Below are 20,678 nucleotides of genomic sequence, written 5' to 3' on the forward strand. Positions count from 1 at the left end.
TTATCCATCTGTCTGTCTGTCTATCCATCCATTTTTCTATCCATCCATCCATCCATCCATCGTTTTATCCATCTGTCTGTCTGTCTATCCATCCATCCATAACTTCCATCCATCATTCTATCTATCATTCTATCCATCCATCAATCGTTCTATCCATCCATCCATCGTTTTATCTATCTGTCTGTCTGTCTGTCTGTCTATCCATCCATTTTTCTATCCATCCATCCATCCATCCATCATTCTATCTATCATTCTATCCATCCATCAATCGTTCTAGCCATCCATCCATCGTTTTATCTATCTGTCTGTCTGTCTATCCATCCATTTTTCTATCCATCCATCCATCCATCGTTCCATCTATCTATCTATCTATCGTTTTATCCATCAATCCATCATTTTATCCATCCGTCCATCTATTCATCCATCCATCCATCCATCGTTTTATCCATCCATCGTTCCATCCATCTATCTATCTATCTATCTATCTATCTATCTATCTATCTATTGTTTTATCCATCAATCCATCATTTTATCCATCATCCATCCATCCATCCATCCATCGTTCTATCCATCTATCTATCTATCCACCTATCCATCTATCCATCTATCTAGGTTTTTAGTTATTGAAATAAAGCTAAAATAAATTAGATAAAAACCTGAAAAAATATTTAATTAGAAATTTTGCTTTGGCAACTAACTAAAATAAATGAATTTCGGATGCAAGTACTGAAATTACTAAAATTGAAATAAAATTTAAAGCTATATATAAATATAAAAACTAATAAAAATGATAGAAGTTAAAAAAAGTTTAACTAAAAGTTAAACTAAAATTAAAAATCACCAATGAAATCTGACAACAACTGTCTCATACTTTTTGTTACTAAACGCTCGATTCATGACAAAAAACAGTATTTTCCAGGCTGGATCAAGCTAATGCGCATGCGCAGTCCTAAATGCGCGTCTCGTGTCTCATTTCAGAGGCACGCGTCTGATTGTTTCTATAGGACCTGGAGCTTCTAATGGCCACTGCAGTGACGCTATGACTTTACCAATCGGCGATTGGCTCTTATTTAGAAGGCAGGACTTATTCCGCCATATTGCCCGTTGCACTTTCTCCCATTCATAATAATACGAGTGACGTGTCTTGTGTTATTTTATAGTCTTTGTTTCAATTCATTTGAATGCTATTGCATTTATGTTCAAACTGCAATTTGGCATCCTGTTTCCTACCTCAAATCAAATGCAATTCAAATTCTGAATGGCACACAACCCTGAATGTTGTGCGGTTGCTAGGGGGTTCTGGGTGGTTGCTAGGACACTAGCCCACTCCCAAGTCTCTATGATATTCTGGTCTCTAGATATGGCTTGGGTCTATGGGAAATCCAACTCAGTTAAGATTTCAAAGAAATATCAATTAGAAATAAATGCACTTGATTCCCAGTGGTAAATGGGTTTGTTTGTGCATGTTATGACAAATTAGATCATATCAAATCTGGAATTAATTAGAATCATTAGCATTTATCCCACAAGTATTCAAAACAACATTTAGATGGAGGAGCAGATAAATTAGCCCAGTGAATCCAGAGAAACACTCATTAGTCCCTGAACACAACAGTAACCGCTGAGTTACTATAATCTGTAAATGTACAAAAGTATAAGTATCCTGCTAATGCACAATAACATTCAAACCATATGGTCAAGGAACCAACTGTGGGTCTTCAGGCGACAGCGTCAATGGCGCTCATGGCTGTGATCAATAGCAGCAGAATGTGAATATTGATTATGTGTGTGTTTTATGAGGAGGAGGGTTACAGGCCGTTGGTGGTTGGAGGTAATGAGAATAGAATGGAGCTCATGTGAAGGCAGTAAGGGGTTACTGTAGCTAATTAATCCCCCGTGTGTTGTCTTTTGACTGCTCCATATGTGATACTTCCAGTTACTCGCTCTCATCTGGGGAAATTCCATCAATTATGGGATTTGGGTGGGGGAGAAAGCCCCAGGGAGAGGGATTCTGGGTGAAGTATGCCAGAGGAGATCACATATACACGCACAGATGCTCTACAGGAGTAATGGACCGGATGAAAGTAGGTGAACAGGGAACACCTGCCAAAAGGCAACTGGAATTTGGATCAGGTTAGAGAGGTCACAGGTGCTATATGAAGGAAACCTCAATCTCAAGCTCCTGAAAAAAAATGCATCACGCTTTCTACAAAAGTATTAAGGATGAACACAACCGTTTTTAATATTGATAATTATACAAAGAGTTCTGTCGTTAAAACTCTCTAAGTGTTTGGCATGGTAATGGATATGACAATGTTGATATGTTTGTTCTTGGCGGAATAGATCTGCAACGCTATGTTATTGCTGCTGTTTTTGGTTATTGCTGCTGCTGCAGAGCAAGTACGGGACTTGTTACTGCCTGTACATACACGACACGCTGATGAAGGCAAGTAAGACATGCTGCTGCTGTACAATATAGCACACATGAATTACCAGTAGCAGATCTATACAGGTGGAGCTGGGGAAGGTGGAGGGTTTCTGAAAGCACTGAGCAACTGCTACAGCAAATGCTGACCAAGTATTTGAAGGTTGAGCAGCGAGCTCATAGGCTACTGATACACAGGAACCAATCAGCTGTTCCCTACGGAGAATGATGTGATTGCAAGCAGATTGAGTTAAGGACCTATCAGCCTATGCCATCTAGAGTTTCATGACAGAACTTTGTATTAATGACATCCTCAATTATTTTTCCTCGCCCAAATGGCCTTGGTCACATAAGAAGAAAAGAAAATTTGTTTTTAAATGTCAGAGTATTCAGATTTTGTTTGAATGTTGATTAAACACACTTTTTTCCTTAATATGCATTAATGAATTGTGGACAAAAAGATGACAGACGATAGTTCACCCAAAAATAAAGAGACTGGAGAGTAGGCACGTGATGGTATCAAATTTTCATGTTGTGATAATTGCTGAAGCTTTTATCATGGTATACGGTATTATCACAATATTGAAATAAGTTGCAAAAAAATTGCTGTCAAAGTATAACAGGTTTAAGAACTCTTTTTCTTATAACAAAAAGAACTCTGAATTTTTAAATACAATAACGCAATAAAAAAAATTATAAAGTAAAATTTTTCAAACAGACTAAAGTGCAAAAGAATTATAAAGAACAACAGATAACACTTTACAATAAGGTCTCATTATTTAATGCATTAACTAAGATTGAGCAATAGCTACATTTGTTACAGAAAGTATTATTTTTTGTTAATGTTAATTAAGAAACATTCATCATTGTTAGTTTTTTATCTCAGGTCCATTAAATAAGTTCTTTTGATTTTAGTAATCTTATTAAACATTAACTAAGTAATTAACATTAACTAAGATTAATAAATGCTTTATAAGTATTTTTCATTGTCAGTTTGGTAATAATGAATTAACATGTTAACTAATGAAGCCGTATGTCACTAATTTTACTGAACAATAACAAATAATCAGAACATTTTCAATCATTAGGGCATGTTGTAGTCCAGATTAAAATATAAAAATGTTTAGGTTTGAAAATAAATAACCTATTGAGTCTTTAAGTATTAAGTATTTGGTGCTGTGATGAACAACATTGAGATTACAAAAAATTGAATGGCTGAAGCATTTTAAAAACTGTTCAGTAGCGCAGCTGCTTTGTTTACGGGTTTCCGGGGTAACTGCTGCATTTCTGCTGTTCCATCAGCGCCCTCTGCTGTCAGAGAGTGAACGTGCACTTTTTCATTCAGCGCGTCACTCTGTGATGCTGTGCATTTTATACGGTTGATGGGGAAAGTATTCTTAAAATGCATTATAAAAATTTGAATAATTAGTAATAAATAATTATTTATGGTATTTTGAAATGCCCGCGATAACAATATCGTGTAGTGGTTAAACGGACCATTGTTGATCCGTGATCCGTACGGACCAAGCTCCACCGTTCGGCTCGCATGTGATTCGCGGATCAATTGCAAGTTTCACCGCAATAGAGTAAGATTATCATTTGCACGTGTTTTGTCTTGCTAGATATAAAACCATTCCAGCGCTAGAAGAGGCAAAAGAGGATTTAATTCGGTATCGCACGCCACGCTGTTAACGGTGCGCATAGACGCACACACAAGGCTCGCGCGCACACAGAGAGAGAGGCGCGTTTCAGATAGCTCACAAACTCCAAATTGATTTCTCTTTCGCGTCCTCAATGCACTTTGTTGGACACACACACGCATTATGTCAGTCAAAATACCCCTCTCGGCAAGTATTCTCGTAAACACATTCGGTTATGTCTTAATTGAATGAGGTGAAAATTCGGATGTGTATCTATTGGATGTGTGCGTGCATGGAATCTTACTCTTAAAGTGACAGCAACCTATAAATACCTGCTGTTGTCTGTCATGTAAATCAAACAACAAAACACAGATGTGCTTTAACAAAGATGAATCTATATTAAATTTATACAGTGAAAAGTGTCATTTTATATTTAATTATTACATTTCTGTACATGAAAATTAATACTACAGTTAGACCTTATACTTTATTTGTAACTTTATGTTGTATGTATCTACACTTGTAATTGTTGTACAGTATTTGTTCTTTTTACAGTCTGTTCACTTGCCTTTAATAATGTATTAGTTAGGCTAGTAGTTTCTGCTGTGGTATTGGAATAGTTAAAGTAGGCTAAGTAATAAATGCAAAGTTACCCCCCACCCCCCATTTTTTTTTTTTTTTTTTTTTTTGTGCTGATCCGAAAACTGATCCGATCCGTGACTTAATAACCGTGATATGATCCGAACCGGTTAAGCTTCTGTTTATGTTCGCTGATCAATGTTTATATGTGAATAAAAGCCCAAATTAAATCTGTTCATCATATAAAGTGATCGATTTATACTAAACCACTCAATTCATATGGATTAGTTTTACGATCTCTTTATGAACTCTTTGAAGTGTCAAAGTGTCAGTTGCATAGCTGTCTATGGAAGGACAGAAAGCTCTCAAATTTCATCAAAAAGATCTTGTGTTACGAAGATGAATGATAGTTCTAACAAATAACCAGTAAGCGGCACAAACCTATTTTTTATGTATTATTCTTTTTATTATAAAAATAAATACATTTTTTTGTGTTCTACGGCAAAAAGAAAATCATACAGGTTTGGAGTGAGTGACGAAGCCAACTAAACAATGACAAAATCTGAATTTTTAGGTGAACTATTTAACATATTCTTATATATGCAACATCTAAAGTGTGTTTAAGTCCCACGTCTGCTCTGCATTACTATGCTTAGTCACCAACATGGCTTTAAAAGAAGTATTTTAATGGATTTACCCATAAATGCCTCTTTCTAGACAGGAATCAATGAGTGCTTTTCAAGCCTGTCTGCAACATGAGTATCTGGCCCACAGGTACGACCTCTCAAGGTTCCCACTCATTCACATACAAACAAATACACACTCCCACCTCAGCAAAGGTACATTATAATGCTGCACGTCTCTCAGGTAGAACAGAGGCCAATGGGTGATGGAAAATCATTCACTGATTCATTTCACCTCATTCTCTGTAGATTACATGGTGGAGGGAGCTCACACAAACGGCTCATGATAGGGGTGAACAGGGATGAAAACCAACATCTGAAATGTCTATAAAAAGCAGAACAGAAAATTCTACAGATGATAGAAGAGTAAATGCACATGTCCAATGCTTTGGAATACAGACTTAAGCCTGTTTTTTTTTTTGTTTTTTTTAAAGAAGACATTCAACAGATTATTGCAGAAGTGAAAGCAGCTTCAAAAATAGTATTAATTTTGTTAACGAAATCTATGACGAAAAATGTTTGTCGACAAGCTTTTTTCCCATGACTGACTAAGACTTAAACGATAACAGTAACTATATCAACATGCAAAATCATTGACGAAAAAAAGACAAGACTAAAATGTAGTTAAAAAAATAAAAACTGTACCAAAATTTTTGGCTTTTCAGTGATGAAATTTAATAAAATCCAAACATGGATTTTAACTATATTGTTTGTGATTGTGGTTGCAGAATAAATGCACTTAGATAACCTCTGTGTGACAATACAAAGACTTTGCTGTTGTTTTAATTTCTGAGGGATTTTCTTGTTTTACCAGTTTTCGTAATGTAAAGAGTGTGTTAATTTATATGATAAACAGCCTACAATAAATTAGGAAACTAGATGAGGTCAAATAAACCATGCATATGAGTTGACATTTTCTTGATTCGTGATTCGTGATATGTGAAAGTGCAATAATCCTGATGAAACTTAAAAATTTCTCATATGACAACAATCATTGTGATTATAATTTTGAGCAAAATAATCGTGATCAACAATTTAACCATTATGCAGCAGGACAAAAATGTAATGAAAAGTTTTCATTAACTAAAACTAGACTAAAAAGGCCAGAAATTTAGTTGACTAAAACTTGAGTAAACAAAAATAGAGCAATGTTGACTAAATATGATAAAAACTAAAAAGTACATTTGACACAGGACTAAGACTATGACTAAATTAAAAATGAAATTAACAATATTATTTATTACTATTATTAATAACACTATTCAACAAATGAAAGTGTAAAAAAGTTAAAGAAGTTTACATTTTACAGTTTACATTAAGCAAATGTACTAAACTAAAAAATTTTATTTTATACAAAATTTATGTTTTATAAAATATTTTGGGCTCTAAAATTGCTACAAAATCATAGCTATATGTCTAACCAAATTGTGTTTCAAATTTGAAGTTCATATCACAAAAAAAGCCTGCTAAAAGGTTTAAAGTACCATTTTCATGGTAACGCAACATCCAATTTCAAAACGGTTCTAGGAATTTTGAGTGTTTAAGCTTTCGAATAGCTTTTGATAGGGAAAAAGGCAATAAATAAAGCACTGGGACACTGACAGTCAACAGGTTAAATAGATAGAAAATTCTATCATAATTCACTCACCTTCATGTCATTCCAAACCTCTATGCATTTCTTTATTATGTGGAACACAAAAGAAGATATTTTGGAAAATGCCTCATTTGTTCATACAATGAAAATCAACAGGGTCCAAAACAACACTGGACCCAATAGTTCAGGGGTGTCCAAACTCGGTCCTGGAGGGCCATTGTCTTGCAGAGTTTAGCTCCAACCCCACTTAAACACACCTGAACCAGCTAATCAAGGTCTAACTAGGCATACTAGAAACTTACAGGCAGGTGTGTTGGAGCGTATCTATCCTTTAAATTTTAAGCATCTGGTTTTGAGCTAGTCAAGAGTGATAAATGTTGTTAAAGTAAACATCAAGAGAGATTTATGTTATTCCAGCATAAGGATCGATATATATAAGAACGCAGAAAATCTATAAGGATTTCATACAATGGAGAGAGAAAACATGTAACCGCTTTTCCATTTGGCTTGAGAAAGGCCAGCAAAACCTGTGCCATTGCTCATTGTCACCTCGGCAAACCCATTTCCCCACAGCCCTGAAGGAAACTGTGGCTCGACATTTTTTACACAGCATATGTCACATCGTGCACAGACACACACGTACATGCCTTCCTGACCTAGAGCAACAACTGCGGGTTTTCCGTGAAGTGTCATTCCGTGTTCTCCTTCACCGCCTCCCCACCCCTCTTTGTCCCTGTGCTTGTCTGTAGCTTTGCCGATTAGGATTCAGTACTTAAACCCGCTCTTCCAAACGGTGGCAGAAACGGGATTCACCGGCTTTACACTCCAGGTTACACATGGCTAGAGAGGGAAAAAACGCCTTTATCCTTCGTTATCGGCGGGAAAGCTCCTAGAGTGTAAAATTGAATTCTGATGAGATCATATGCCGTGCCACAGCCGAGGGGAGACATTAGGGAAGAGTTTGGGAAGTGGATGAGGGCTTAAAGGAGAATACTGAAGCAGGTACCGTATATCAGCAGCGGCGCAGCCCCCTGCGCTAGACACTGAAGATAACAGCCTCAAAAACAGCTTCCAGGCACTCTGGGAAGGCAGTCCACTCTTGTGCTGATGTGGGGAGAACTGTTAGTCAAGATCAGTAGGCGAGTCTCGCCTCGGGCGTGTTTGGGCGGATGTGCCTTGATGAATGACAGAATACATGGCTATTTGTCTCTGTGCACAAAATCTCATTTACCATTAACAGTGTGTTTACCGGAGTCTGGACGCCAGTAACAAAGACCCTTTGAAAGGTCACACAATAAATTAAAATTGGGAATAATAACACTCTTGCCTACTATGATGGGAATTTCATAAGCAGGTTACGGGGCTACAACCCAGATTTGTACAAAAGCATGCAATGTCAACCACAGTCCATACATAACATCTACATGAATTCTATAGTTCATGCCATCTTAAAGATATTGCAATGTGCAGATTATGCACATACAGATGGCATATGATAATCTGATTAATCCTGTAAGAACATGCATGGCTTGTCAAGTCCATTATGTGTCTCCAGTATCAAGCATGTCCAAATGATGGCTCAAATCAGTGGTTTATAGCAGCAGCAGCAGCACAGTGAGACTCTTGTAGGTTGTATCCAAGACCAAGGCGCTAGTGTAGTTTAATTAAAAGATGTAGATGAGACCTACAGATACAAGACTGGTCATGCTCAGCTTCAACCTTCCAACTGGGCCTGACCACCTGTCCCCTCCCACCCGTCTCTCCGTGAGGAAGAAGAGGGGACTGACAGATGGTGCTTCGGGGCTTCAGAGAGTCAGAAGCTGGTTTTTCCACTCTCCACCCTCACGTCACGTTCAGAGGCTCATCAGTGCCCTGACCATCCGACAGAAACATTTTCCCCTCATTGACATTGTTCATGAAGAATCCAACAGACCTGGATAAAAGAAGGTCTACTGCACACCAAAAGTTAAGATATGGGGCAAAAAAATGCTACGGTGAGTTATTGTTTTATGAGTTTAAGCAATTTCACACAAGCAAGAATTCCGTTTATCCCAAATTGGTTGCAATTGCAAAAGTGGTATTGATTTTCTAAAACAGTTCAGTAAACAAGACGTTCATATTAAACCTTTAAGACAAAATATTGTCATTATTGTCTGTTTTTGCTTTATTTTGTTGACGAAAATGGTTCCAAACAGAACCGTTGTGCATCAACAGTGCAAAGATGGGTTTTGCTGATACTGATTTCATTTGACAACCCTATAGTGTCTTATTATTCTAATTGAATTTATTGATTAAATGTAAGAATTTGACCTAAAAGATGATGGAAAATATCACCCCTTAATGGAAAAGTTCAATTAACTGCACAGAATATGAAGAATAGGAAAAGCTTTTGGACAGCTTGGCACAACCAGCCAAGGTACTAGCACAAAAACACACTCAGCAAAATATAGTGTAATTATCGTTATTGCTAAAATCCCAGGAGATAGATATACTATACTTTAGTAGTGGTTCACAACCTTTTTCATGTGGTGGACCACTTCAACAGTAAAACAAAAAATGTGGACCATGCTATTTCATGCATTCTGACTTATTTACACTGTTAAAGAGTTGCATTCTCATGCTAAACATGGCCAAAGTTTCAAAACACGAGTTGGACGTATGACGGAGTATTTTTGTGCCAAATACAATACTTCCAGTTTTAGACCAAGTTTCGGGGAGTTTTTTTTATTTTTGAGTATAGCCTGTATCACGTAATAAAGGGCGGAATCCCTTGTATAGGCACTTCTCCATGATAAGCAGGCACACACACACCACCCAGAGCAAGAGCAAGAACACGCCCATCAACGAACTTTGTTCGGGATACGGAAGCCGAGAGATTTTTTTAACAATGGCTGTGTCCCAATTCAGGGGCTGCACCCTTCGAAGGCTGCATTCATCAGAGGCAGTCTCATTTACGGAAAATAACCGTTAGATTGGAAAGTAAGAAAGAAATTACAGTATTTTACACCTCACAATGAATATGTCAATTTTATTACGGTTACTTTTCTTAAATATGACATGCTTGATGACGTATGCAGCCTTCAAATGCGACCTCCGGAGGACACAGCCTCCGAAATGAGACGCAGCTCCTGTCACCAAAGGAGTGTGTTTTTGGTTGTGAGGAAAAGATTACCTTTTCCATCTTCCCAAAGAACCCAGCGTTAAGGGAACAGTGGATGCAGTTTGTTTTTCCGGGGCAGCAACGGAGTTCCACACGTATGTTTGTTTGTTCCCGGGATTTCGGTGATGAATGCTTTGTAAACAAGTCCCAGTTCAGCGCTGGATTTGCAGATCGCGGATGGTGAGTAAAGCTGCATCAGATGTCTGTGTTTTGTTGGCAATCGGCGCGCAAGTGCATAAAATGTAAACAACACGAACATTTTTGTTCCCTTTTTATTTATAATGATGTCACAGCTTGCAGACGATCGCTACTCAAAAGCTGCGCGTGCTCGTGACTCTTTAGCTCCGCTCACGGCACTGACGGCAGGCACGGCTCCAGGAGCTCGGCTTTTTTCGGAAAGACTCGGAACAGCGTATCTATCTTTTATAAATATGATAAAACTAAAGACTTTTCAGAGATATGAAGGATGCAATACTCTACAGGTACTCAAGATTAACATGAGATTGGTAAAAACTGTGTGTGTTACCTACCCTTTAATCACTGGTGTTTTTGGTCAATTATAATGATTTATCTAGTTTTAAAAATCATCCAATCAACTAGTGGACTACTTGAAGTCCTTCACAGACCACAGTTTTAGAACCAATGGTGTGTTAGACAATATAATATCTTGTGCTGTACTGTACCATACTACAAGACAGCACTTAACCATACTAAATAGTACCATGCTGTACTTTATTGCAATATAATACTGTACAAAAATATTTCTAAAACTAAATTCATTTTGGGCCATAATAATCAGAAAAAAAGTCCCACAAAATCCTGTTGAGAATGTTTTATACAATTCACTACAATTGTACAACTCTACAATACTGCTAAACTATGCTTCATAATGTTATATTATACAATAGACTGCATACTAAACAATGTTGCACTGTACTACACAAAAATACAATATAATACAATAGACACCACTGCACTAGGCCTGTCACGATTATGAATTGTGTACTGACAATTAACTGTCAAACAAATAATTGTAATTATCTATTTAATTCAGTTTTGTTCATCACTCACAGTGCAAGGATAATATGTTTTTTTTTTTTTCTTGGAATTATATGTAATATAATAATAAAAGTTATAATAAAATAGGCCCATATGATTTACTTCAATGCAGTAAAAATTAATGATGTTTTTATAACTAATTATTTTAAATACAATGTAATATAAGAGTATTATAGAATAATTTAATATAATATAATTTTGTACAATTTTATATAATTCTTATATAAATCTTATACAATTAGATCACATAACCATGTTCAGATTAATCAATAATTATGAGAGGCCTACATTGCACTACTATCCAAATACTACAATACTATGATCATAATACAGTGGTCTGTACTATCATCATACTATAGCTTCAGTCAGAAACCTTATGTCTCCTCTCATATCTCTGCTGGCAGGAGTAAGACCTTCCTCTACGGATGAAGAGTTCCACACAGGAGTTATTAAGATGAATTGTCAAAGAGGTGTAAAGAAAGAGCACAGCACACACTTCTCATCTCCAGTGGAGAAACTCTGGCAGGGGGAAGGGAAGGAAAACCTGATTACGGTGATAATGGCTGGCTGTAAATAAAGAGGCTGCAACAGTCATTTTTCAATGAGCTTTCCAGCCTCACTGATATTATGTTCAATTAGGCTCAGATATTTCTATCATGGGCCAGTGGAAAACGATCAATCAAGGCTGTCAGCAGTCCCTCTCTTGCTTGCTTTGCATCTCTGGGAAGGAAGCCAACATTACTAAATTAAGGTGCACACAGAGATATACTGTTCAAAATGGCAATTACGGTCTTTGATGCAGTTTTAGCACTCCAGTTAAACCTGTAATAGTCAGAACATTACAGTGAGGAAAGAGATATGGTTTGCTCGGCATATCCCATGCAATACAATAAAATCCCATGCAAAAAATAACATTTAACTATACAGGAAGTAAAAAGGTGATTGTGAACATAAATATTTGGGCCTTTATCAAATTAAAGCTTACTCTTGCGATAAATTTTAAACAGACAAAAAAAAAAAAAGATTTTATAAAATGTGTTTTGTTTTAACATGATATGAATTAAATATTACATTATATATTATGTTAGAATTAAATATGTTTAATACATTTTAACAGGTAGAGAATTTGATATAATTACAGTTTCTGCTTTTTAAGGACAAGCTGGAAAACCATGAGATTAATCATGATTATTTTATTCAATTTACAATTTTTATTCTATTTTAGGCAATATTCTGTGTAAAGCTGCTTTTGAACAATATTTATTGTGCAGAATGCTATAGAAATTAATGAAATCAAATTGAATTTTTTTCTAGTTTATACTTCAACATTACTCTAATAGTGGTAGAAAAAAAGACATTATATATATACAAAAGTAGGGCTGCACGATAATGGTATTTATCATGATTAGGCCTATTATTTGGAAAAAAAAAAAAAAAAAAAAAAATTGAGAAGCAATTCAGTTGCACATTAAACAAACCATAGGTTCAGATCGCTCCACAAAGGCAAATTCATACAGACCACAAAGAACGATACTCGTCATCTATTTTTATTTTATTTTACCCATTTTCATCATTGAAGTGACTAAACTTCAAACAGACTATGTAGTTTTCAACTGCTTAAGAAGCTTCTCTCAAAAGCTAAATGTGAAAAAGCTAAAACATTATTAGTTTGAATTGTAGCACATTGTAGCATTGTAGCACAGAGGTTGCACGGACTGCATTTATTCACCAACCGTTATCAGAAACAAAATGGTCAGTAATCATGTTTGGATTTATTACAGTTAATCACAGAGAAGGTTCGCTCACAGATTTATTAGCAGCAAATCGCACACGCACGCAGCCTCGTGAAGAAACTGGCTGTATGACACTTTCATTCAAGCAGAATGTCACAATGAACATCGCTAAACTTCAACATACATTTTTGTCAGTGTTGTCAGATCATCCATGCTTTTTTGCAGCACAGAGAGAGCGCGTGCGCATGGTTGCCAGATTAAAAAGATTAAGTAAAACACTGGGCAGAAAATGTATCCTTTTAAAGTGCCCCTATTATGGATTTTTGAAAATGACCTTTCATGCAGTGTGTAATGTAGCTGTATGTGAATGTAAACAGTCTGCAAAGTTGTAAAGCTAAAAATGCATCATAAATAAAGTTATTATCTCTCAAAAGAAAGAGTCGACTCTTAACCGCTTAAACAAGTCATTTGTAATTCGAAATTTTAGTGAAGTTCATGCATCACAAGTGAACACATTTGCATAATGCATAATCGACATCCTGCGAAAACTTGAACCCCCCTCAAACGCTGTAGCTCGTTTGTGAACATGTCGACAAGACACTGTGCTCTGCGCTGTGAAAGTAAATTTGTTTTTTCACTTCCAAAGGACGTGGCTGTGAAGAATCAGTGGTTAAAGATGGGACGGTACCCACTTTATTTGGACCAACTTGCTCCTCAGAATTACAACCTGTAAGTATGATTAATTATTTTATTCAAAATACATCGTTTTGTGTTTTATATTGTGCATGTCTCCGGCTAACCAGCTAACTATTACCTAAAACTGTGTCCATTAATGCATTGTCTGTCGTTCTTACAACTCTGAGCAATGATAAAGGATGGAGCAAAATTTGTTTTAGAAACTTTGTTACATCAGTCATTTGTGTTAATAACGTATGCACCGTTATTGATACTGTTAATAATACAGTTCCCAAATGTGCACCGCAATTGATTTTGTTCTCTTCGACTCACTGCAAATGCTTTATGCGATATTTGCGATATATGCGATAAGTGTTTGCACACTTTGGAACTTTGGATGGAAACATAATGAGTCTGTATGAATAAAAATACATAGCTGCCTTTATATCTATGGAAGGAAGCTCATCATATTTGGTGTTATTTGGCCTCAGAAACATTGAAACCACCTGCCATCATTCTCTCTTTACTGTCAAAATTATCCCAAAGTGTATCAATATCAAAGGAACGGCACTGGCCTTAATAAGTCAAAACACACATGCACTTTAACACTTCACACAATATGACTCAAAGTGAAGATGATCAAAACAAACAGTCTTGTCAACAGCTCAGGCACAAACACTCAGGCTTCTCATCCTAATGAGAGCAATCTGATGTCCAAGATGTCACAGCCAAACAGTTTGATTTGCAATTAGCGTCACTCTTCCATTCCCAACAGCACAGAGAATCTCTCCCAGACATGTTTCAGAAGAAACAATCACATGCAACTTTTCAATCTGTCAAAGATTGTGTCCTACTCTATAACCTCTTAGTTCCTAAAAAGGAACATCTGTAATACATTTGATTCGTTTTCGTTCATAATTTTTTCACCTGTTATCTCTCTTAACATCTCACATGTATAAACAGCATTTTTTAACAAGCCGTAAGATATTAAACTGAGTGTCTTCAGGCAAAACTATTCAAAATTGTGAAGGAAATAACAGCACTTGCAGGCTCTGTCGGTTTCCACTGTGTGTGGCCTCAATAAACACAGCCTTGGTCTAGTGTACACTACTGACACAGTAGCCATGTCAACCAAAGGGGAGTTTCAAATGTAGACAAATTCAATATGATTAAATTCTGCTCTTTTATTAGCATAACAATCACCATTTTTCATGTTAGCTTAGTTTCAAAAGGGTCAGGTTATGATCAAAAGAGCACAAATGGAGAAACGCATAAAAACGTTTCTCTGAGGACTGACTGTTTGTGTAATTAACCATTGCTAAAGGAAAAAGCTTCGGTTCTTCAGCGGGCAGAAAGTCAGTAAGTTTCAGTGGTTGATAAAACAAGCAAAAGTTGAACCTGAGAGTCTGAAAAATCTATAATTTAACTGAGATTGTTTCTTCTGCTTTCTAAATTGAGAAATCAAAGTAAGTGGAAAAAGAAAAAGGTAGACAAGTCCTAAAATTATATAGGCCTATTCTTTTTGCATTTAAAGAATTAGTTTACTTTCAAATGAAAATTAAATTAAGTTATATTAATAAATATCCTGACGCATCTGAGCTTTATAATAGCAGTGAATGGGACCAACGAGTATGAAGCTCAAGAAAGTACATCCATCCACGTCCATCCATCATAAACACACTTCACACGGCTCCGGGAGGTTAATAAAGGCCTTCTGAAGCGAAGTGATGCATTTGTGTAAAAATATCATCCATATTTAACAAGTTATAAAGTAAAATATCTAGCTTCCGCCAGACCGCCTTCTGTATTCAACTTAAGAGAAAAGCGTAACTTACGTCTTTTTTTGTAAGTTAAATATGGAAGGCGTAGGACGTAGCGTAAGTGTTTTGAACTGTGAGAGGCGTTATGCTTTTCTCGTAAGTTGAATACGGAAGGCAGTCTGGCGGAAGCTAGATATTTTAATTCATAACTTGTTAAATATGGATATTCTTCTTACACAAATGCATTGCTTCGCTTCAGAAGGCCTTTTTTAACCTGTGGATGGAGGCACTTTCTTCAGCTTCATATTCGTTGGTCCCGTTCACTGCCATTATAAAGCTTGGATGCGTCAGGATATTTATTAATATAACTCCGATTGTGTTAATCAGAAAGAAGAAAGTCATACACCTAGGATGGCTTGAGGGTGAGTAAAGCTTGGGGTAATTTTCATTTGAAAGTGTGCTCTCTTAAATCCGATATTGTAAATCCGAATTTCCTAGGTAAAAACTGCACATGAACGACCCTCCCATTTTGAAACTTGAATGCGATGAGCTCATAATCACAACTTCAGAAGTGGGAATTATCAAATTTCTGATAGCAATTGAAGGCAGCATTACAACACTGATTTTTATCCTTAGGAACCATATACTACATCAACAAAACAAAAGTAGACTACTGTCATTACACATCCCTTCATTATAGATTTACATATCACTAAAAATTAAAGACAAAAAACGTAGACCAAAATCGCACACAGATACAATCAAGTGTAACCTCAGCATTTTTGGTACCAAAAAAATTTCCACCATTTTCTGCCACAATGGACATTCAAAAGTAGCCAATAAATTAGACAAATCAATGCAGGGCTGCATAAGGCAGCCAAGCATTGAGATGAATGGAAATGCAATAGCTAGCAATACCATTGTGTTTTTGCAGTGAGAATTGAAGAACATTATGCAGAACTCACGTTAGATTCTCCTGAAGCAAAACAAAGCAATGAAACATTCATGATGAGAATATATGAAGACGCCACTCAATATAAGCCACTATGCTTTTTCAATTATACCTATTTCATTAATGTATTTCAGCCTCTTCATTAATTCACCCCTCCTGCTGTCAATGAACGTTGGACTGGAGTTCACTGGCTCTTTGTCATTACTAGGCCCTAATCTAAAATTCATAGCTTCACACTGAAAAAAAAGATGATGTAAGCTTCACCTCAACGGGCAATTCCAGAATGAAGTGCATTACCTGCATCTCTCCCAGGAAATGTCATTTGATGAACACACGTAATCAAAAAATCAGGGCCAATAGTAGAGAGAAAATCCAATTAACCAAAGCAGGAGCAGCTCTCTCAGGAAAATCTATATAGCATGAAGTAATTGGGAAACACCTAGCGTCAGATCCAGGGAGACCCCGTTATTCCACAAACAATGGATCGTATACTAGCAGACGGATAGACCTATTCAAAACCACTGGTTTCAATTAACAGAAACACAAAATATCATGTCACTTTCATACTGAACAAGTATCTGATTCATATCACCCTTTGGATAACTTGAATATGCAATTAGCTACTTGACTTTTGGTCTTTATGACAAAGATCTTCTTTATGTCACGGTGTGCGTTCAACTTAGTGAAGGCGTAGTGTCCTGACAAGAGTTCATCATGCTGGAAAACTGGAAAACTGCAGCTGTGCTTTTTGTTACTTTAATTAATTCATGTTCTACTAGAATCCCAGGTGATCAATTTTGCATATCTAATTGAGTCAAACCAAAGGGGACGATGTAAAAAAGCCATCCACCAAGAATTTCAGTAAAATTACTCTGTATATTTTAATAGTCCTTCAAGACTCTCCTTTAAGTCTGGGCGAGAAACCAAAACACCCCTAAAGGATCCAGCTGGGCAACCAGGAAGCCCAAGCCTCATCTCTTCGCTTCACGCTAGGATTTACACCAAGCAAAACATGTCATACTTGGAGAGGCAAGCAAATGGGTATCCGTTTACATGTAAAATCAGATTCCCAAAGACGGAAGTGAAACATGGGCCTTGAGGAATCTCTAAGCCAATTAGTTCAGCTCTTGAGAAAAGAATGCGCCTGATCTGAGGGGCGAAACTGGATCGGATGCAAAGAACACTCAGGTTTGTGATTACTGCCCTAAAGTTATTGTGCGTTACTAGCCATTTATTAGTTTAATTTATCAAACAACTTGTATGACAGGTAATCTGCACTGAGAACCTTGGTAAACCAAGGATTCGCTTTCGAATAAAACAAAACAAAGCACAATAAACTAAACTTTTACATTAAAGGATTAGTTCACTTTCACAAATTTCCTGATAATTTACTCACCCCCATGTCATCCAAGATGTTTAGTCTTTCTTTCTTCAGTCGAAAAGAAATGAAGGGTTTTGAGGAAAACATTCCAGGATTTTTCTCCATATAATGGACTCCATTGGGGTACAACGGGTTGAAGGTCCAAATTGCAGTTTCAATGCAGCTTCAAAGGGTATTGGTCTTGTCTAGCGAAACGATCTGTCATTTTCTAAAAAAAAAATAAATAAATAAAAAATGTATATATTTTTTAACCACAAACGTAATCATGTTGGAAACGTAGGTGGAAGTACTGTGGTAGGGCTCCATCTCCAAAAACTCCATCTTATTTTCTCCTCCAACTTCAAAACCGTCCAACATTGTTGTTTTACCTTTTTTTTTTTGTAAAGGGCGTTTGACTTAGTCTTTGTACATTCGCTTTGTGAACACTTGCTTCCGCCTACGTCACATGCGACCTTTCCAATATGATTACGTAATGCGTGGCGTGGCGTATCGCAGAGCAGTGCAAGATGAGCATTTGTGGTTAAAAAGTATATACATTTTTATTTTTTTTAGAAAATGACCGATCGTTTCACTAGATAAGACTCTTATTCCTCGTCTGGGATCGTGTAGAGCCCTTTGAAGCCTTTTGATTTGGACCTTCAACCCGTTGTACCCCACTGAAGTCCACTATATGGAGAAAAATCCTGGAATGTTTTCCTCAAAAACCTTCACATCTTTTTGACTGAAGAAAGACATAAACATCTTGGATGACATGGGTGTGAGTAAATTATCAGGAAATTTTAATTCTGAAGTGAACTACTCCTTTAACACCAAAACTCTGGCATCGTTTTTCTCATGCTTCACTGCTATAAAGTCTAAAATTATCCACAAGCTTTGTGGTCAGCACATGCATTTGCAAGCAGTCATAAAGTAGACACACAAATCTCAACACAAGTCAATTAAGCGGCCATTGCACCTGGTGCTATGCTATTGGGCCATATGCCAAGGGACGTGCACGGCCTCAGCTGACCATAAATCACTGGATAATGTGCAGCACGGCCAAGGTGAAAGTGTTCCAAGTTTCTCCTTTAACATTAAAATAAAACTGTAAATGATTGAAATGCTCCAAACGGAAATTGAAGAAACAAATCAAGGCACAATCCTAGTATCTGGAAGCTGAATGTTCAAAAGAAAAATAGCAACATTTAGGAAAAGATCAGGCAGATTTACATTTTGCAAAACGGTGTAGTTTTACTCTCCTCGAAAAGTAAGATACGAGTATCTCAAAACAATCACTCACCTTTTTCTGATCCTCCAGACCATGAACTACCTGCTTCCGCTTTTGAGGCTGAGATGTAGACGCCTCGGCTCCCGACTCAGACATCTTCCTAAAACACTCCTTTAAGTATCCACTGCACTTCTTCAGATAAAAATCCAACGCTCTCCGTCCTGTTCCAGTGTTCCCGAATCCAAAGTCCCTATGCGACCAAGCTAATTCCCTTTGCCACAGTAGTGTCCATTCATTCGTGCGATTCATTGAGTCTGGGGTAGGACAGACGTGTGATCACACCATGGTGCATCCCTTCAGATGAAGCCCAGCACGGCTGCTCTGTGACAGGCATCGGGAAGGGGGGAAGGGCCCCTGTGACCAGCAACCCCAACTTCATAATTACACATTTCGGTATTCACAAAGTCATTTTCCTGATGAGCTGAAAACTTGCAAATGACATAGTGTCATGTTCTTGCAGCTTTATATCACAGTTGGTTGTTGTAAAATCCTACAAATCCAGAGATGGTACTTTTGCTCCAGACTTGGTCTTCTTTACATGATCAGGTGCATGTGGGTCAGAAAAAACAATACAAGGCAAAATTAATTTTATTTTAATATAAAAAGAACTAAGTGAGGGCAAAATAACTGTTAAACTTAAAGAATATTAATTTAATATTTAAACTAAATACAGTACAAGCAATTTGTCATATTATTAGATATGCACGTGCATTATATACATTATAACTACCACTTCAATGAGAAAGACGATGAACAATGCGAGATTACATACATGGATATTTATTCAATATAGTTATATTACATTATATTAAACGTGTCTAAATAAACTTTCTACTCTAAAATATAAATACTAGAGTTGATATATTGTGCAAGTTTAATTTCGCGAACAATTTCCTCATTCGTAAGCGATACACAAACAACTAATTATTTTAAAAAATGTTTTAAATACTTAAAAACATTATTCTTATTCTGACTTTTTACATTTTTTCATTCAAGATTCGTAATTTAAGTAATCATATCCCTGCCATGCAACCCCTCCTTCATAACGCTCGCATTGTAGTCGAAATCATTTGGTTCTTAAGTGATTCAATATAAAAATGTAACATTGCACAACAATTCAGACCGCGAAGCTTTTAGATGAGGCTTGATGAAACATATTTAGCACCGAGCACCTACTTAATGGCGACATATCAGAAAATAAAAGAGACAACTCACCCCAAACAAGAACGCTGAGTGTCCGCTGAGGGATGCGGAGCAGCAGTGGCAGGCAGTGCACGCGGGACCAGCGCTACACCAGCTTCAATCCATCACATTACGTCATTCCGCGCACACTAGTCTTTCCTCGCCGCTTCATACCGCTGAACGTCTCCATGGAAACGTCCACAGCGAATACGCACACTGTCACCTAGCGGCAAACAAATGCGTTGTTAGCGATATTTGATATATCAACAACACACATGTAAAATAACATGATTAGTTTAATATTTAATAGTTAGATTTCATACAGTTGATTGCGAAAAAAAAAATGCAAATAATAATAATGTTTAATTATATTTAATAATATATTAATAATTACATATAAGTATACGTAAAACTGAAAGAAATGTGTTTTGACGATGATTCGGTTGCTAGATGGAAACTTCCTCATAAATATTTAATCACAAATAAAATTAAAGAAATTTATTTTAAACTTATTTACAAATATTACCCTTGTAAATACTATCTTGTAAACAGATTTAATTTTGATATTGAAATATTTTGTACATTTTG

General features: G+C 36.6%; 1 protein-coding gene across 4 annotated transcripts in view; it reads right to left on the reverse strand.

Annotated features, from left to right (window-relative positions):
* Nucleotides 1-20,235, reverse strand: part of nav2a (neuron navigator 2a) — a 217,840-nt gene extending 197,605 nt beyond the window's left edge. For all 4 annotated transcript variants that reach the window (XM_051900031.1, XM_051900032.1, XM_051900030.1 and 1 more), the window contains exons 1-2: nucleotides 20,124-20,235; nucleotides 18,921-19,440 (exon numbers count right to left, since the gene is read on the reverse strand). In XM_051900031.1, coding sequence (XP_051755991.1) covers nucleotides 18,921-19,157 — 237 coding nt within the window. In that variant the 5' untranslated portion in view covers nucleotides 19,158-19,440; nucleotides 20,124-20,235. The remainder of the gene's footprint in view (nucleotides 1-18,920; nucleotides 19,441-20,123) is intronic.
* Between the last annotated feature and the right edge of the window lie 443 nt (nucleotides 20,236-20,678).

This window comes from Ctenopharyngodon idella, chromosome 7 (genome assembly GCF_019924925.1).
Source record: "Ctenopharyngodon idella isolate HZGC_01 chromosome 7, HZGC01, whole genome shotgun sequence".
Classification (NCBI taxonomy): Eukaryota; Metazoa; Chordata; class Actinopteri; order Cypriniformes; family Xenocyprididae; genus Ctenopharyngodon; species Ctenopharyngodon idella.